Source organism: Erigeron canadensis, chromosome 5, assembly GCF_010389155.1.
Source record: "Erigeron canadensis isolate Cc75 chromosome 5, C_canadensis_v1, whole genome shotgun sequence".
Taxonomy (NCBI): domain Eukaryota; kingdom Viridiplantae; phylum Streptophyta; class Magnoliopsida; order Asterales; family Asteraceae; genus Erigeron; species Erigeron canadensis.
The window spans coordinates 4,398,961-4,419,475 of NC_057765.1; the positions used below are offsets into that span (position 1 = coordinate 4,398,961).

A 20,515-nucleotide genomic window follows, 5' to 3' on the forward strand; every position below is an offset into this window, starting at 1 on the left:
GTGGTCAAACTCGGCACTTATCGGTCAATATGGGTAAAAAAAATGACCAATTTTTTTTAATAAAAAAACTGGGTTTTTATCAAATATTAAGGTTTATTACTTTCTTTAATTCAAGTTTTTCTAGCTAATTTTTAATTAATTCTTTAATTTTTGAGTTAATATTTAATAATCTTTTAATTTCTAGTTGTAAATTGTAATTACTTTCTTTACTACAGTTTTTCCCTTTTGAATATAGTCTATAGATACTTAAATTTTGAAACTTTAATTGTAATTATTTTCTTTTCTATAGTTTTATATTTTAATTATTGATGTATTCCATTACAAATTGTTTCTTTAATAGTATATATATAAACTTTAGATAAATTCTTTACGCTTTAGGGTATCTGATATATCCCCGATATGTCTTATTTATCGCTTATTGGGGGGTCGGCCGATAATAAACTGATAACCGATATTTACAACCTTGGTCTCAGGTTACTCCATTAGTTTATCTCTTTCGCACTTAAGACCTTGATAAAATGATATGATTAATTTGTAGGCTTGGGTTTGGTAGTATGTTAGTAAATTTCTGTTTATATGTATATTTATATCTTTATATTTATACTATATTAATAAACAAACTATCCTCTCATTTTCAACTCTCTACCTTTAAAATACCCAAAATAATCTAATGTTCAAAACATTCCTAACTCTTACACTAAATCTTCCCAATATATCTCTAATATATTTTACACCCATATTTATCCAAACTATCTATCTCCTTTATTAATTAATTTAAATATTTCCACCTAATATCTCTATAATATTCTTAATAAAGTTATTTACAAAAGATATATCTCTTATCCATAAAAAAAACTACACTACTATTTACGTCAATTACTTTTAGATTAATAACCACATCGTTACCCCCACCGCCATTAGCAGCAATCGTTGCTGCCACCGCCGCCGCATTGCGCGAGTACCTATCTCGTAAAAATTATAACATCATGTTGAAAGGTAAACACAATGGGACACACGAATTGACCAACTACCCATTAATAAATTAATTTATTATCAACCCTTAATATTAAATTACACATTAGTTTCTTATGTTATAAAATATTTCTACTAACATATTTAAATCAAACAAACTTTACACCAATTACCTACACTATCATCTGTGACAGACATCACACCGTCGTACTGCGCGCATACCGTGCCAGTATGTATTTATGTATATATGGAGATATGTACCATATGTAGGATTGTCAATGGGTTCGGGTTGACGAGTCGAAAATCTCTGACCCTAACCCAACCCATTAAGAATTTCAGATTAGAAATTTTAATTACGACCCATGACCTGTCAACCCGAACTCAACCCATCAACTTGAAAAAATCGGGTTGGCGGGTTGACAAGTCGAGTTTTGGATTGACAGATCAAACGGGTTGGTAGGTTTACAGGTTGATTTCAGGTCAAACATGTCATATGGGTTGTGGGTTAATGGGTTAGTGAGTAGATTTCAGGTCAAATGGGCTATGGGTTGGTGAGTTAAATGGGTTAGTAGGTTGGCCTATTAAAATATTTATACAAGTATAAATTTAAGTTATTTTTACGTTGGCTGGTCGACTTGTTATCCGAAAGGATGAATCCGAATCCAACCCAAAAAAAATTAGTTTAGTGAATTAACGGATTGACGAATCAAAATTTCACAACACTAAAAATCAGGTTGGATCGAGATTGATATCCCTATGTGTACCGTTTGACTACTTTAGTGAATAGTTGGTAATCCATTCGTTTGACATTAGAAAAAATAAAAAATAAAAACTTCACTACAATTTAACGGTTTACGCAGATCGAGCCTATATATATAAAAAAACTATCGACAGAAATTGAGATAGAGAAAAAGCTTGAGAAACATTCCAGACCAGACAAACATCTTATATTAATCTCCATCGTAAATCGAAATCCCATTTCGGAAAACACTCATAAATTCCACATTTTCCCATGTATGTTTATGTTAAATGCAAATATATATATATAATTTCCTATTTAGCTAGGGTTCACTATAACTATACATCTTATTTAATGTTCCTCTTTTATTTTTTGTAGCAAAAAATGTCAATACAAGACCTCCAAAACGGTTCCAACACTACTTTTAATCATAATCCTACATCTTCTCATGATGATTTTCTTGAACAAATGCTTTGTGGTCTCCAATCTGGTGTTTCTTGGCCCGATATATCAGCTGGTGGTGGCGGCGGTGGCGGTATGAATAAGTCAGCATCAGCACTTCTTCCTTGGGATGATGCTGATCAGTTTGATGACCAATCAAATTTTTTAGCAACCAAACTCAGGCAACATCAGATCAGCACTACGAGTAATCCGGCTGCTGCGAAATCGTCGCTACTTCAACAACAATTGATGCTTTCTAGAGGCCTAGTTGGTGGTAATAATGGTGGTGGTGATTCTGGTGTTTTTCCAAATGATTTGGTTGATACTTCATCATTCAAGTCTCTGGTACGAATTTTTTATTTGTGATGATGGGATTAATTAAATACAGTTGTTATAATTTCATATTTATAAAGTAGCTTTTCAGCTTTTATAACAAATTATTGAATAATGTATAGAATGGAGATAATTCGATTCAAACACTTTTCAATGGTTTTTCCGGATCTCTTCAAACCAATCAATCCCAAGATTTCCAATATCCATCGGTGAGTATTGTACGAGTAGTATATTTCATATAAACTTGTATATTCAAAGCATTTTATATATAGCGCGCACTAAGTTTCATACTTTTATTTTATGTAATGATTTTCTATACAGGGACAAACCTTTGGATCTCAAGGGGTCACGACAACCATAGTCAATCAAGGAACTAGCACCGGGGGCACAACGACCAGTGTGCCCCCGGCGCAGCCACGTCAAAGAGTTAGAGCCCGAAGAGGCCAAGCCACTGATCCACATAGCATCGCCGAAAGAGTACAACAAAACTTTACTTAATTAACATCCATTTTTTTCCTTAACCTTTTTTTTTATGAATTTTTAATTAATCACCTTTTAATTAACTCGAATTATTCGGCAGCTTCGACGTGAAAGGATTGCCGAGAGGATGAAATCACTACAAGAACTTGTCCCAAATGCTAATAAGGTACATAATATCACAAAAAAAAATTATAGAAACAAAAAAAAATATTGATCGCCGATGATATAAAATGGTAACCGGCGTGAGAGAATAGCTAGAGTACGGTCACACGTGATACACAAAGGAAAATGATAACTAGCCAATTATAGGGCGCGTGTCATTATAATAGCCAATGATAGAGCGCGTGGGAATTATATAATGTTTTGTGATTCCGTGTGTAGTTAAAAAGGCAGAAAATATATATGGGTTGGTTACGGATTATAGTCGGATTTCCCGGGAAGAGAGTGGGTTGTTAGTTGTTAATTTAATTACCAAATTAACCCTAAGGTTACCTAAAAAATTATGTGTGTAGTTGTTTAACAAAAAGTCTAAAGTGTATATTTTTTAAAACCAACATGTCACCTAATAAACTCAAAATGATTTGTTGAACCAAAATGTTTTTCCTAATCCAAAAGGAGATGATACATATACTTTATTTTTGCATGAATCTCTTTTTTTTTTTTTTTTTTACTTTCTCCGTCTTAATATAAATGTTATTATTTAGTTAGTAATTAGATTAATATGAGGCTCTAATTAAAGACTATTAGAATGTGAGATCTTATATTTTTTTTTTCTATCCATATACTGTAGAACTTAATAAATAATAATTCTGTCAGATCGAACATAAACAAATGTCTTATTATGTTGACATATGAGTTAACAATGATTATAATAATATATTGATTATAAATATCTGCTAACATTTTTTTAAATATATATATGGTGATTTTATGTATGGGCTATGGAATGACAGACAGACAAGGCTTCAATGCTAGATGAGATCATAGATTATGTAAAATTCCTCCAGCTCCAAGTCAAAGTACTCTCTCCCCTTAATTATCTCTAATTTTATATGAAAAATGACTAATCAACTTAATTGGTGTGCCTAAAGATATGTCTAAAACCTTAAGAATTTGACATGTGGATTCCACTAATTCTCTTTCCTAATCTTGCCTCTTGATTTTTCCACATGTCATCATCTTACAATTAGGCACAACTTTAGACACACAAATTAAGTTGATTTATCCTTACCCATTTTATGTACTCCATTATTTTCATTTCATTAATTATTATAATACTTTACCCATATTCAGGGGATTAATTTTTAGTTTCTTTTAGACAAGTATATATATATAATATTAATTATTATTTTTTCAATTGGTTTGTTTTCACATGCATTTAGGTCTTGAGCATGAGTAGATTGGGAGGTGCTTCTGCTGTTGCTCCTCTTGTTGCTGATATGTCCACTGAGGTTTGATTACATGATCTAATCTTGTTAACAAGCTCTTAATTTAGTCGTTAATTACGAGGCTATATCTTGAAATATACCTGACCGTTTAATTACATGATCTAATCTGGCTAATTAACTCTTAATTTGGTGGTCTTAAAAAAACTTTGCCTCTCTGGACGTCCAAAGGTTAACCTTGGTTTAAATTTGTTTAAATTCTAATTAAGTTGGGAAAGATTAATTACTGATAACGAAATAATTCATGCTACTAATATTTTAACTAATACACATATCAACTTTCACACTAATGTATTAGGCGTAGCTGTTGGTTTTTGTTAGATACAAGACTTAGATTATGTTTATCAATAAAGTTGTTTGTTTGCAATATGTATAAAGATATAGTCTTAATAATCTTATTTGGACCAACATGCCTTTATTGTACGTCCTTAAAAAGCTTTATATTCGAACTACTTTATCTTCATTAAAAAGTTGGATCAACATATTAACTACTTTAGTGAACATTTTGAACATTATTCTACTAGCTAGCTAGTTTTCTAGCTTGTCCTTTTTAATTTCCTTTATTATTACGGGCTTATTATAGTACTAATTAATACTATATTATATATAGATGTAGGTGTGCATTATCTTTTTCTTGCATCTAAGGTTTATCATTAAGTGTTAATCTTTCTATATATAGAAAGCCTAACAAAACATATCGACCTAAAATTACCAATCTACATATGAAACTTAATTCAGTACTTTAACCCCACATCTTTTCACAAGTCCACACCAAATAAAAAGACATATGGAAAGAAGCCATATCACGCGTGCTTTACTTTCCCAGATTCCACCACCGCCCCTTACCCCACTGAACCCTCATTGTGAAATTACTTTTATACCCTTTTCTCATGCAAATTGTTCACGTAGAATGTATCTATGATTATATATCGATCTTTATGCATATACAGAGAGGTCGTGACTCCGTGGCGGGACGGAGTAGCAATGGAACGACTTCGTCTGCTTCGAATAACGATACGATGACCGTAGCAGAGAATCAAGTGGTGAAGCTGATGGAGGAGGATATGGGGTCTGCCATGCAGTATTTACAAGGGAAAGGTCTTTGTCTCATGCCGATTTCATTAGCCACCGCGATATCGACCGCCTCTTGTCAACCTTCTTCCTCAAGGTATGGTGATTCTACATATGTATCAAGCTAGCTATTAAATTGGGAATGCCTTAGTAAAATTTACAATTCTTTGATATCTAAAGAAAGACAATTATATATATTACCATTAGGTTTTTCTAAAATTAAATAATTAATTATAGGAAGTTATAACTATACTTATATTAACTTTATAGTCATGCACAACAAATTATAGTGTTATGATCACTATTTTATCTTGCATGATAACTAGTAATAAAACTAAAGAAAGGGTAAATATTCAAAAGATACATATAATTATCGTGCATGTATAAAGTTGTATGCATATTACCTCATCTAGTTATATAAATAAGAATCATCATAAAACTATTAGGCACTTTTGGTTCGCAGATTATGATGGAATTCGAATTAAATTTCATTTCTTAGTGTGTTTTGGTTGTTCAATGATGAAGAAATATTATTCCGTTGGAATGTAAACATTCTCTCATTTAATGAAATCTCCATTCCACGGGGATAGGGAAAGGAGTCTCATTCCTTCCGTCACTTAAATCTTCAAAAATGAAAAACGTTCTGTCAAATTTCATTCCATCTGATTTCAATTCCTGCAATAGATTCCATTCTTTCTAAAAATATTATGTGAACCAAACGCGCCCTTAGTGTTTTATTAAAAAGCTAGCATTTGCGTCTCTCAATACAAAAATCCTTAGTATATGTATATAAAAATATATGGGTTATGTATTGTAAAACAATTAGTAAAGTAAAACAAATAAGACAAAATCTTGACCCTTATATCATGGTTAAATTGACGTACGAAGATTCACGAAACAATTGATGTACGATGATTTTCATGATGCACGGTGATTATCACTAAAGAAAAATCTATATATTGTTTTATTTGTTTTACTTTAATAGTTGTTTTATTTTACCTATATATATAAAGAAAAAAGTGAGTGTGTGGTTGTTATGTACCTAAGTTTAAGTATAAAATCTTTTAAATACTACGAGTAATCTTTTACAATGTATTATATAATGAATAGATGATGCGCCCTCATATTTTTATGGATTAATAATATTATGATATGAGGAGTTATATATCTAAGTTAAATAAATGAAAGCCTTATATTCTCATCTCTTTATATACAAGAGTTTCACCCACTGTTATTCTGACTAGGAAAACGAGTCGTTTTGAGATTAGTCTGCTCGTGAAAGATCAGAAATAAGACAAAAAAAAATAAAATAATAACATCGTAAGAAATTTATTCTATATAATGGTAATTGAAAACTAATTCTTTACCCGTCATTATTTACAGGAACAACTACCCCTTACTCGGTGGTAGCGAAGGTGGCAGCCCTTCTTCTCCAAATCTGTCTGTTTTGACCAACCAATCCGTAAAGCCCTAATATCGAACGGTGTGGACAGCTGATTACGACCCATTTAACGTTTTTTTAAATGGACAAACTATCACCAAAAGACTTCGTCGTCATTGTTTTCTCCGGCAACCTTGTCTAGCTACCAAACTTGTGGGGTCTTTTGAACTTGATTTATACGTTAATCACTTTCTTAATTGATTAGTGTTTTTGCCGTGTGGTTTTGGAATGACTTTGTCCCTTTTACTTAATTTATTGAACTTTAATTAATGTCAAGACTCAAAAAAAAATTATCCCAAGGATAAATATCGAATGCTACGAAGTTCAAGTAATAAGATACATGGAGACTTATTTAATTTTTAATCTTCAATTTTTCTCAACAAGTAATTAAATTTTATATAATTAAATTTTCTGTAGCATGAGCACTATTATTCTGAGTCTTCATATCATTTCATGGATGAGGTGTACGTACGTATTTAAGTCCAATGTCTCTAACTTATTTTCGCAATACATATTGTAGTTTTGTAATTGAATCAATAAATAGTTATACATTTGGCAAGAATAATTAAATATAATAATAATAATTTATAATTAAATAGTAAACTTTTTTCTATAGAATGACGTGTTACTAAATAGTAACTTTTTGTTCTAAAATTGCAACGTATCATGTTAATATAGTAATAAATAGCATGGTACCTGTACAATCCGACGGCAGTGGTGGGGACGACAGTCTAGTGGTGTCGGTGACAGTATATTGGTGGAGGTGGTGTCAAATGGTATATGTTGATGTAAAAATGATAGTGGAATAAATTTAGAAGATAACAGCTCAAAGTATTAATTATTTAAATAAGGGTTTAGAGTGTAAATTAATTCATTAATGGTAAATTTGGTGATTTATAAAACTTTTTCTATAGTGGGTATTTATTAATGGTAATTTAGTACTTTTTTATTTAACCATTTTCTAACAGTTTTTAAAAATAAGAGGGTTGATAATTTTTATAAAGAAGTATAGATATAGATAAATATAAATACATAAAAGATCTATTCCAAAGTTTAAAGATTATGGTATAAACGTTATAAAATCTAGAGTCTTGTTAATTTGAATCAAATACGACAAGTGCCATTAAAAGCTAGTGCTAGGTGTTGATAGATTCTTAGAACATTAGTAAAGGTTGGTTAACATGATAAGGGAAGTAACGGTGAAACAAGTTGAATTATTTAGGCCACTAAGACCATTCGTAAGGGGCGGTTAAGACCTTAGGTGAAAAGAGGTGATTCATCGGGTGAATGGTTACAGAAGTGACGGTGAAAGCTAAGGTCGGCTAACTCTTTTACCAAGTGAAATGAATTGTTTTCTTCTATCCTCTTTTGTCTTATATGTTTTTTCTTATTTATGTCCTCATCTGTGTTTGTTCTTATTATTATATGTATGTATATGTTTTTAATTTAAATATAGATAGACAATGGGCTAGAAAAGAAATATACGTAGATAGAATGGGGAGAAGGAAATAACTAGAAGAAAGTCGTTGTTTTTTTCCTTTCCTATTTTAGTTTTATTAATATTATTATTTTCATTTTATTTTACTTTTTATATTATAATTTAGTTTTATTTTTATTATGTATTTTTCATTCATAATTAGTTTTAAAAAAATAAAAACTGTAATGGTCTTCTTTGTAGTCTTATTTTATATATTAATGAAATATGTTATTATTAGTTTAAATAAATGTATTTTGTTTTAGTTTAAATGTATTATGTTCTTAATTAAATAGAAGTGTGGACCAAATAATAGGTGAATGATTAAAGGAAATAATAGAAGATGAAAAAATGAAAAGATGATGCTGAGGTGGTAAAAAAAAGTGTAGATGAATGTTGGGTGTGTGTTTTTTATTTTGTGTTTAAATCTATAAGTTGTACAAGTAACTATCTTAAAATACACCACACTAACGAGCAGGGAACCCAATCAATGTAGTATAGTCTAGTGATGAGCTACAGGATTGTTCGCAGAGACGCGTTGCTTTACCTAATCTAGTAATATGTGTAATTCTAGTTGTTTTGGGAGTTTGTCACTAACTCCTAAATAACTAATACTTTAAAGTAAATATCCGGAATTACCAGGGCAGACCGTTTCTGAAGAAACAACGTAAAATTATGAGGAACCTAGTAATAGTAATTAAATTAAAATACTTTTTTGGCATCTCCGATCTCATGGTACGACCAAATACTATCCTACTGTTTTGTTAGACTGTTGAAAGCGTTATCACAGCTCAGATTCTCTTTAGATTCACTTCGCCTTATTAATAATGCGATCGCTAGACTCACACTACCCTATAAACAAATTCTCGCTAGCTTCATTGTTTAAGCATTAATGACCGAAAGTTTGTGTTATTAATTCATCTTTTAATTATCCAGCTCTTAATTCATGGCCAGATATAATTATCTCCGGTGACCATAGTGCTCGTTTCCAAGTCAAAGGATCGCGTCTGACATTGTTAAGCATCACATTTAATTCATCCTAATTGCTATGGTTCTAGATCCCTCGGTTACAAGTGAATCACTTTTTACTTCTAGTTATAGACCGACTAGTCGTTTTCTGTCCTAGTATATTAGTCCTAGTGTATGATCATAGACAACCATCGAATTAAACTAATATGTTCAGATATAAAACCAATAGCAATATGAACTATTAATAAATGGATCTACGATAAACAATAAAACACATTCCAACATAATCTAAACAAACATAGTAAAACAATAAGTGTCTACATGATCACATTGATCCAAACAAGTATTCAGTCTACTAGCTTGGCATTACTAAAGGAATAACAAAGTATGTGAAGATCAAAGACATTGTTCGAATAAAATAAGTAAAATAGAAAAGCTAGATCTAGACTGAGGATGAAGATCGGAAGGCGTTAGAAGCTCTAAAACCTTCTGGAAATCTGCAAAGTAGACCTAGGGTTGATGTTGGGCTGCTAGGACTGCTGAATCGGCTCTTTCCTAGAGTTTTGAGGGTTAGTTCGGCTTAAATAGAGGTGAAAGTCGGTTTGTTGAACTAGGCTGACCAATGGCGCTGGTCCTGGGCTTTGATGGGCTAGCGGCGTTGGCTCCTTGAGGAGCGGCGCTAGGTGTTGGCCAGCGGCGCTGGCTAGGTGCCAACGGTGTGGTGACTCCTGCTGCAGCTTTCGCGTCTTCATTTGGCTCCCGAATCACTTCCTTGTGTCTTGTAATCTTCATGGGCTTCCTTTTGAGTCACTTGATGTCGTTGGCTCCTTGAGGAGCGGCGCTAGGTGTTGGCCAGCGGCACTGGCTAGGTGCCAGCGGTGTGGTGACTCCTGCTGCAGCTTTCGCGTCTTCGTTCGGCTCCCGAATCACTTCCTTGTGTCTTGTAATCTTCATGGGCTTCCTTTTGAGTCACTTGATGCCCTTTACCCTCTCTTACATCTTCCCTGAACCTGCATAAACATACGATTCATTAAGTACCAATAGTTCCGGAATAATAATAACTCATTTAGACATAGAAATGAAGCCTTTCAATAGGGGTTGTTATCACAAAATGAACGCTTATCAACGGTTACAAATGGTCTAAGTGAAAATGCTAGGTGAAAAGTAGAAGGTGATTGGGATCACCTAGGGTGAAGGGTTAAATGTGGTCCCTCTGTGTGTTTTGTTTTATTTTGATTGGATAGTAGAGTATATTGTGGTGGTATAGTAGTGATTTAAATTTAAAGGTGAAAGGTTAATGGAAAAAGAGAAGGTGATGTTGATGTGACATGAAAAAGTGTATGTGAAGAAAGTAAACGGTTAAGAATGATCTTAAAACTTGGATATAAACAAAAGAAAGTGATATTCGTACCACAAATTTTTATAGATGTATAATAATATACAAGTTGTAAAGCTGACTATACAAGCTAATACTGTACAAAAATGGTACATCTATCAAAAGAAGTGGTACAGATATCACTTTCCTAAACAAAAACTTTATATTGCAATACAATAATTTAATGACATGTAAAATTGAAATTTAACAAATTTAACAAACATAGATAAAAATGTTGACATTGGTGATATTGTCATTTTTACAATTTTTTATTTTTCCTTATTATTCTAGTTCTAGTCAAAATATATATATATATAGCATTAATATTTTTTATTTAAATATTATAAAATATTAATGATGTAAACTACATGCTTATAACCAATATTTATTACGTTATATGATAAAAAAAAAGTCGTATATAATCTCATTGATAACAATGTACGACATTAAAAAACAAAAAATGTTATAACAAAAAAAAGTGATTATAAAAATGATAAAATAAAGTTTAGAAATTATTTTATAAACCTATATCATTGAAGTAAATACACTTTATAATTACAAAAATTAAGAATTATTTTTCATAACTGGTATAATTTTCATGTTGTTCCACGTATAGAAGTTTTTTTTTTTTTTTTTTGAAATTTAAATCTCATTCACAACATTTCTACTCCGCAATAATGGAGTAGAACACATACATAACACCTTTAAAGGGGTATCAGATTACATTAAAACCATTCCAATCCTCCTAAGTAATAGACCCTCTCTTTAATCTACTTTTATACCACAAAAAGCCTATCGTCTTAATATCAAAAAGAACCTTATTACTATAAAACTTCACCTTGTCAAAAATCTTTTCATTCATCGCTTTCCATAAGCACCAACAAGAGACAAAAACAATATTCTTGAATATAGTTCTTGCATTTTTTCCCAAGCCAACATTCTTGTAACTCTCGATCATGTCACGAACAGAAGAAAAAATAAGAGTGCCAATTTTGCACCAATGGGCAATCTTGCTCCAAACCTCCATAGAATAAAGGCAGAGGCATAGTAAGTGTTCAATAGTTTCTTCCTCTGTTTCACACCAAGCACATTGAGATGTTCCAAAATTACAGTTTCGTACCTGAAACGCTTTATAAGTAGGTATACGGTCCATGGCAGCCCGCCACACGAAAATGTTACACTTTTTTGTTACACCCTTCGCCCATTTGAAAACAAACCTGTCGCTATAATCCTTGCCTTTTTGGAGAAACTTTTTTACGCTCTTTACCGAGAATAGCTTATTTGAAGCTCCCGTCCAAACCCATTTATCCTTTTCCTCATTGATTATGATCTCGTCTAACAGGTTGCGAAAATCAAACCATTCATCAAGGGCCTCTGTAGGGAAGGGATTCGAGTACCAAACATTGTTACCAATAAACCTTTTCGCTTCCAAACAAAAATGATCTTGAACCAAACAATTCTTTTCGGTCTCCAATCGGAATATTAGAGGAAATTAATCTGTCTTTCAAGCAAATATTATCAATCCAAGGATCCAACCAAAAACGTATACGGTCCCTTTTTCCACACACTCCTTTAAATAAACTATTTAGTCCAATTCCATTCACTTTAACTCTATCAACTTTCCTAACAATTGTCATCTAACCACTAGCAAGGGATTTATTAATAGGAACTGAGTTCCAGCCCCTGCCACCACCATGAATTGAGTTAATAACCATTCTCCAGAGTGCATTCTCCTCATTCCTATATCTCCAAATCCATTTAGTTAACAAAGCTATGTTCGAGTCTTCCAACTTACTTAAACCCAACCCTCCATGTTTAAGCCACACGATCCCAGGCAACCCAATGGATTTTTCTTTCTTCTTGAGATCCACCCCAAAGGAATCATCTAATGATTGTTTCAAGTCCCTCGATGACTGCTTTTGGTACAACAAAAAGTGAGAAGTAATATGATGGTAAACTTTCCAAGACGGATTTGATGAGAGTAACTCGTCCCCCGATCGAAAGAGTTTTAGCTTTCCATGTAGCTAGTCGTGACTCAAAAACTTCAAACAAGAAATCCCAACTGGAGATTCTGTTCATGTTTGCGCCAATTCGAAGTCCAAGATATTTAAAAAGTAGTGTTCCTTCCTTGCATTTAAACACTGCAGCCGCGTTTTTTACTTCCATATCATCTACCCCAATCCCAAATAAATTTGATTTTCCCAAGTTAATCTTCAGCCCAGAACATAGAAAGAAAACTCTTAAAGCTCTAGCCACCTTATAAAGGTTGTTCATCGACCAATCGCCCACAAAGGTACAATCATCCGCATATAATAAGTGAGAAATAACCGGACCATTTTTAGGCAACTTAAGACCCTCAAGAGAGCCTGAAGCTGTTGCTTTATTGATTAAACAAGAAAAGCCTTCCATCACAAGCAAAAATAAGAAAGGAGAAATAGGATCACCTTGACGTAATCCTTTGCCACTCTGAAACTCAAAAGTTGGTGCACCATTAACAAGGATCGAAGCTCTAGCTGAAGATAACATTCCATAGATCCACGTACACCATCTATTAGGAAAGCCCATTTGATGCATTATCGCTAACAAAAAATTCCAGTTAACGTTGTCATATGCTTTGTTGAAATCAACTTTAAACAAAAACGCTTGACTTTTTCTTCTTTTAATTCATGAAATTAGCTCGTTCAGAATAAGAGGTCCATCCATGATCATTCGAAATCAAAGTCCCCAAAACCTTCTTCAATCTCATACTTAAGACCTTCGACACCACTTTACTAACAACAACCACTAAAGTGATCGGCCTATAGTCATTTAAGCTATTAGGATCGACCACCTTAGGAATAAGAGTAATAAATGCGGAGGTGCAACCATAGTTAAAAGAACCAGAGTGATAGAAAGAATCAAAAATGGCTAGAAAATCACCTGCCAACTTACCCCAAAATCTTTTAAAGAATTTGAATGTAAAACCGTCAGGTCCTGGGGCCTTGTCATCGCCACAAGATAACACCGCTTCTTTTATTTCTGATTCAGAGAACCTCGCCACGAGTAAACTTGCTTTAGCATCAGAAAGTTTAGATGTCAAATTGAAATCGGGAATAGGACGAGTAGGCCAGTCTTCTTTAAAATTTTCTCTATAAAATTGCAAAACACTTTTTTTTTATTAAACTCGGTTTCGACATCCAAGTATCTTCGATCATGAATCCCGGAATGCCATTGGTTCTCTTTCTATTATTTACCAACCCATGAAAGAACTTCGAAATTTCATCACCTTCGAGTGTCCATTTACATCTCGATTTTTGTTTAATGTCCATAGTCCGCAGTCGATCTAACTCCAAAATATGTCTTTTACATTCCATTCTCGTCCAGTTGTCTTCCTCTGTTAATTGGATTTCTTCCATTGTTTGTTCGATTTCAAGTAATTCCTTTTTGCACAAATCTGATTCCTCCCCTTCTAACTTCATAATTCCTTCCCTCCATTCTTTTAGTTTATCTCTTACCCATCTAAGTTTCAAAATAAAACGAGAATTTGATGGACCAGAACCCACAAACGAATCAAGAGCATCATTAACAACTTTGTCAAAACCCTTTCTCTCCATCCACGAATGGAATAGGCGAAAAGGTTTAGGGCCAAAATTGGTATCAATAAGTTTTAACATTAATGGATTATGATCAGAAAGCAATCTTGGTAGAACTCGTAGACAAGCATCGGGCCATTTATCGACTACCTCTCTACTTACTAAAAAAAGATCAATCTTACTCCGTTTGTGTCCCCTTTCATCACTCATTAAATAAGTAAATTTACCTCCTCGCATAGAAAATTCATGAAGATCGGCCATTGCAATAAATTGATTAAAATTCCTTGCGCATCTCGGCTTAAAAGTTGATCCATGGCGTTCTTCTTCATATCTAACCGTATTAAAATCACCCAAAATAAACCATAAACCTGATGATGCATTCTTCAAGTTCGCGATTGAATCCCAAAGAACCCGTTTATCTCCACTTTTTTGTGGGGCGTAAACATTGACCACGAACACATACTCATCACAACCCTTTAGACATCCTTTAATCAAAAGAAAATTATTATTTTTAACACTATCAATTTTTTTGAATAAACTTGGATCCCAAGCACTCACAAGACCACCAGATCGGCCACGAGCCTCAACCACCTCGCATTCCATCCCATAAGAACCCCAATACCCACGAATTAGATCAATCGAAACCTCTTCACATTGTGTCTCTTGTAAAGCTAAAAATGAAATTCCTTCTTGGATTTTAATTTGTTTGATCCAGTTTCCTTTGCCACTCCCTTTCATATCTCTAATATTTGATGATAAAAAATTCATTGATGAACCACATTAATGCCTTTATCCTGGATAGCCTGAATAACTCTATTCTTGTTTCTTGCCAAGTTTACTCCCATATCCTTACCAGCATAAATCGTCTCTTGAGCTTCTGCTTCCAAAGCATCTAAAGTTTTATCAAACGTTTGAGGTTCATTGTCCTTGTTCGGTTTACATTGCAAGGAAAAAAAGTAAGGAAGGGTTTCGGTTCGGTTTCACGAGTTTCAAAGGGGTGAGAGATCCGTTTGAATTGGAAAAATCAATGCAAAATGTCAAGATCGGCAAATGGATGCTCAAGATCAACATCGCGTGGTTTGCTAATGAAAATTTTGAGATTTTAAAGAAGCAAGTTAGGATCTCAAAGCCTGGTATTCAACCTAAACAATTTTCTAGGGTTCATGTGAACACGACAACTGGGGATTCGAGCGGTAAGATGTTTGGTGCTAGGTCTTTCTCTGATGTGGTCAAAGGGTTCGTTGGGGAGAAGATCCAAGAAGTTACTCTCGACGATGTTTATGTGGGTATGACTTCTTTTTTTAATCTTTCGGTGGTGGTGCGGTGTTTAAAATTTGACATCCTTAACTCTTTATCATCCCTTCTGGGAGGAGTTGATCAAGGAATATTATCGCTACAATATCTGGGGGGCTTATGTTTTTTGATCACTTTTGAAAATGTCAATGATGCAAAACATTTTATGGCTGAAAAAGAAGTATGGAAATCGTGGTTCTCTAGTGTTGAAGTTTGGAATGGTGAATCATTCCCTTTTGAACGAATAGCTTGGCTGGGTGTGTATGGGATTCCTCTTCACCTTATGACAACGGAAGTTGTTAACAAGATTGGTGCATTAGTTGGCAAAGTGGTGATTCCCTCTACCTTGAGAGAATCTGATGGGAATAAATTTGTCCAAGGTGTTGGTGTCCTAGTAGGAGATGGAACAAAAGTTAGCTCGATGTTTTCGTTGAAGTGGCGGGGTAAAAGTTTTAGGGTCTGGGCTGAGGAAAAGACAGTTGATTGGTGTCCTAAATGTGACATCATTAATCACTCACAGTTCCCTAAACCATCTCAACATGGAGAGACATCAGAACCTGTTCCTATTGAAGTGGAAGAGGGTGAAATTCATGATGTAAACAATTATGAGTTTCACTCCTTACAAAAAGATGGTGAGGAGAAAAAAGGTAATCATGAAAAGTACAATGAAAGAAGGAGAAAAAAGATAATCATGAAAAAGACCAATCTGGAACATGAAAAAAACGAGTGGAATCTTAATTTTGGTAGCAATTCCTCAAGACCGAAAAAAAGACTTAGAGATGATAATTGTCTCTTCATCGACGAGCTTGGCTGCCCTGCGTTAAACAGACCAGAAATCCAAGTTTCGAATGGGTCTAGTAGGGCTGATATTGATAAGGAACATGTCGGTGATCCAGTTAATACACGTATAGAAGTTTTAGTTACATAATTCCATAGCTCGATAAAAACTGGTTCGGATAAATCATATTTATTAATTAATTACATTGTTCATTAAAGTTAAAAAAAATTCATCTTATCTATATCTATACTTCTATACTATATTATAAATCAAAAAACCTCTGGATTTTCAACATTGAACTTAAATTTTCAATATTGATTTATCTAAATAATTATATTACCTTTTCACTATTCTCAAATCTCAACCAATCATTTTTCATCTCTCTCCTCCATAAATCATTTATTCCTTCAATTCGTTCAAAATTTTTATTTCAAAAATTATACATCGATAAGTCATAAACATTATATGGTGTTATTAAAATTTTATACTCTTTCATTAGAGATGTCATTCGATCTACTTTCGACGAATTTTTAAATCCAAGGGCGGATCCCGTACCGCTAAGGCATTTGGCTATTACACTCTATGACCTATCACTTCCTATGACCTATTACACTTTATGACCAATCACCCCATCATCTCGTAGCGCGCGAGTACTTGCTGTCGTTAAAATTTATAACAGCCAGTCCTCCGTGTAAGCTGTAGCCCAAGATAGATGACCTATTTGGTAAGGGCCCTGAGATTGAAAATTGGGTCGATATTTTGCTTGCAGATCAAGTAGAGTATATATTGATCAGAAATGGGCTTCAAGTCATGAATGTTGGATGTCATAGTTGGGCCGCCTTGGTACTTCTACGCTCCTACGTAAATTGATTTTTGGCATAGATTAAGACTCTGAGAAGAGAAGGTTGGATGTCAATGTTTTCACTATATTTCCACTAATGTGAATTCTAAAGTAGTAAAGTTCATTTAATTATTGGAGGTCAGTGAGTGAATCGTTAAAGGTCGTGTTTAGGTGTAGAAATAAAAGTGTTTTATAACAATTTGATTGGAAACTTGAAGAAAATAAAACATATTGAAAATAGGAATTTCAATAAAACTTTTCAATTTACTTACTAGTCCGTGAAGACAACCTCCCAAATACATCATTCTTTGAATATAGTATTGGGATCTCATTCCTTTTTACTGATATAACGGTTCAGTTGATTTCGAACTGATAAGATATATTTATGAAAAAGAAACAATTACCTCAAAGAAGGTAAGATTAAAAAAAAAGTAAATGAATGAGAATCTCTTGGTATAACTGTTTGGGTAGAATTCTCGCTACTAAGATCCTGACAAAAATTTACGCTTAAGTCCTTCAGTGATAATTACTTAACAATAGATTGTCTTAAAAGATCCTTAGTTCCAGTCAATTTATTAGTTCTAATTGCGTTATGTTGTTATCTTAATATGACAGGATCTTGATATCATCAGGATCCATGATTTCACTAACGAATATATGTCTAGTACAATAAATATTATGTGCAGGATTGAAGTAAAAGCTGGCAACATGAAGAAAACGTGTTTCAACGGATAGTTTACCGCTTCAACCACAAGAATCGGGATTGATAACAGTTTTAACATGTGAAGATTAATACTCAATGGTCATACTATTTCTTCAGCGTAAAGAGCAAGTCCAGGAAGATCCCAGATATTTTGGAGATATAGTTCAACGTCTAGCTCTATAAATAGAAGAGGATCTCATTCAAAAGAGGGGGACATCACAACATATACACACTCAAGCATTCATCCGCTCTACAAACATACAACAATTTAGTTTCTTAGTTGATTATTTGTTTTCATTTCAATTAGTTCATTTCATTGTAATCATTCACAAACAACAACAACAACAACAACAACAACAACAACAACAACAACAACAATAATAATAATAATAATAATAGAACAACAGGTAGGGTCGATTGAATCCTCCCGGAGTTTTTTTTATCTAAGATCTCTTAATTTGATTAAGGATTTTTCCTCATCAACAAAATTTTGGTGTCGTTGTTTTGTACGTTTTATTTCTAAGATCCTAGCTTTAATTTTCAGTCCTTTACTTTTATCTTCAACAGTTTTCTTAGATTCTCAAAGTAGTTCTGTCTCAAAGGCTTTCATAAATCTCTTTTTACTAAAAGCTCTTAGTTTTGATTATTATATTTAAGAAAACTTTACTTTTATTTGAAGACCCTAAAACATCAAACTACACTTACAAATTTTCGGTACTTGAGTTGTCTAAAATCCTTTCTAAAATTATCTTAAGTAATTTTTGACCGAAACACTAACCATTCATTTTGATATCCAGAATACACACTGCATAAAACTCATGTCCGACGTGGCGACAAATCATTATCCTCACACATGATGAAGCACATGATATATTTTTCCAGTTCCCTTTGCAAGGTTTGCACCTATGACACTGCAATCTTCTTCTTATGAATCAATGGAATCATATGATGACGTTACCCGTTGATTTATAACAATTGGTTTAAAAAAGTAGGACTGTAACGTTATTAACTTATAAAATATTAATAAGCTACAAAATGAGATGTAAATGGCTTGCATTGAACTCTTGTCATCCCATTTTAATTATTCAAATTTGACTTGACAAGTCTTTTGCCTTCAATTTTGATCGAAAATATTTTTTACATTTTATAACACTTTAATATAAAATATATAAAAGGATTGAGTATTAAACATATTTTTTGTTAATAAATTTCATCAACTAATGTATAACACAACTAAAATTATTTACGGTTAAAGTTAAACTAAAAAACTCAAAAAATCAAACTATGACATTAAATTAAATTGTGACTGTGTCAGAAGTAGTATTACTTTAGCGATATAAAATGGTGACAGAAGTAGTATTACTTTAGCGTTATAACATGAAGCCAAACGAAAGTGTGCTATAGTACAATTAATCCTATGACTGGTTAATATGAAAATGTCACGAAATAATATTGTATGCTTTTTAATCTATTTCTCCCAACATTTAGGTAAGATTCTATCATAAGTTTTTTATTTGAATTATTGCAATAATTAAAAGACAAAGAAACAAGCATGTCTAGATTCGATATTATATTTTAAACTATTAGCTAACTACATAGCTAAAGAAATGAGAGTGATGGTTGACCTAAGATTAGTTGTCCTTTTAGAATACCTTCACCAAATAAGATGAGGCCACATTTTGACAAATTCATAGTAATTGATTTCGAATATGAATATGAATGTTTATTGATTGGAAATCCATATATTTTTTAAACTACCTAGCTCTGTTTATTTGATATATTTTTACACTACATACATTACTTCATACTACATCACAATGGTACATTAATGATTGATATGTTTGGACAAAATGGCATAAAAGTTATAGAATAGGGTATATAAAATAATACTGCATGTTTAATGTGTGTATCATAAATCATCACAGCCCATAATACGACCATTTATTTTTGGTATCTCGACCAGGAATATTTGCAACGACAGTCGCTACAAATAGTCATGCCACGTCAGCTTTCCACTAACACCCAATTTAGGAGACGTTTGGTTCGCATAATGTTTTTTAAGAAATTGAAATCTGTCAAAAGAATTGAAATTCGAAGTAATTGGAATTGGAAAGTTTTAAAACTTGTCATGAGTTTAGTTGACAAAATTCAACGGAATTCAACTAAAGAATATAAATTAAAGTTTTAATAAATGACAAAATTACCCTTTAATAAATTTTTATGATATCTTAATAATATATAAATAATAACAATTATGATTATAAAAATAATAATAACAATAATAATAATAATAATATAATTAGATACATATTAAAATAATAAAAACTAGATATATTGAAATCATATTAAATTAATAACTATTATTATTATTATTATTATATTAAATAAAAATAAATATAAAAATAAAATAATAATAATATAGTTAAATACAAATTAAAATAATAAAAGTTATATATATTAACATAAAAAGTCATAGTTTTAAATTAATAATAAAAGTAATTTTAATTGGCATTATATCTAGTAATAATTAAAATAATAAATATAATAATATAAATATTAATATTAATATTATGAATAATAAATATTAA

General features: G+C 32.4%; 2 protein-coding genes across 2 annotated transcripts; one reads left to right on the forward strand and one right to left on the reverse strand.

Moving 5' to 3' along the window:
- The first annotated feature begins 1,869 nt into the window (after positions 1-1,869).
- Positions 1,870-7,192, forward strand: LOC122600142 (bHLH transcription factor RHL1-like). Its single transcript, XM_043772809.1, has 9 exons — positions 1,870-1,986; positions 2,090-2,497; positions 2,608-2,694; positions 2,807-2,962; positions 3,066-3,131; positions 3,919-3,984; positions 4,348-4,416; positions 5,361-5,578; positions 6,865-7,192. Exons 2-9 carry the CDS (start codon positions 2,096-2,098, stop codon positions 6,953-6,955), a joined length of 1,155 nt encoding a protein of 384 aa, XP_043628744.1. The 5' UTR covers positions 1,870-1,986; positions 2,090-2,095; the 3' UTR covers positions 6,956-7,192.
- A 3,038-nt stretch (positions 7,193-10,230) lies between these two features.
- On the reverse strand, positions 10,231-13,314 carry LOC122601039. Its single transcript, XM_043773816.1, has 4 exons — positions 12,727-13,314; positions 12,383-12,653; positions 11,523-12,114; positions 10,231-10,375 (listed from the first exon to the last, which is right to left on the reverse strand). The coding sequence occupies exons 1-4, from the start codon at positions 13,312-13,314 to the stop codon at positions 10,231-10,233; spliced, it is 1,596 nt and encodes a 531-aa protein (XP_043629751.1).
- Between the last annotated feature and the right edge of the window lie 7,201 nt (positions 13,315-20,515).

Bases quoted from the DNA above. Each gene is read 5' to 3' on its own strand.
- LOC122601039 (XM_043773816.1), bottom strand. From the start codon at position 13,314: ATGCATCAAATGGGCTTTCCTAATAGATGGTGTACGTGGATCTATGGA. The intron at 12,115-12,382 runs GTTAGATGACAA...CCTTCCCTACAG, and splicing joins TAATAAATCCCTTGCTAGTG to AGGCCCTTGATGAATGGTTT. The intron at 10,376-11,522 runs GTATAAAAGTAG...ATGTTTATGCAG, and splicing joins AAGACGATAGGCTTTTTGTG to GTTCAGGGAAGATGTAAGAG.
- LOC122600142 (XM_043772809.1), top strand. From the start codon at position 2,096: ATGTCAATACAAGACCTCCAAAACGGTTCCAACACTACTTTTAATCAT. The intron at 2,498-2,607 runs GTACGAATTTTT...AATAATGTATAG, and splicing joins CTTCATCATTCAAGTCTCTG to AATGGAGATAATTCGATTCA. The intron at 4,417-5,360 runs GTTTGATTACAT...ATGCATATACAG, and splicing joins TTGCTGATATGTCCACTGAG to AGAGGTCGTGACTCCGTGGC.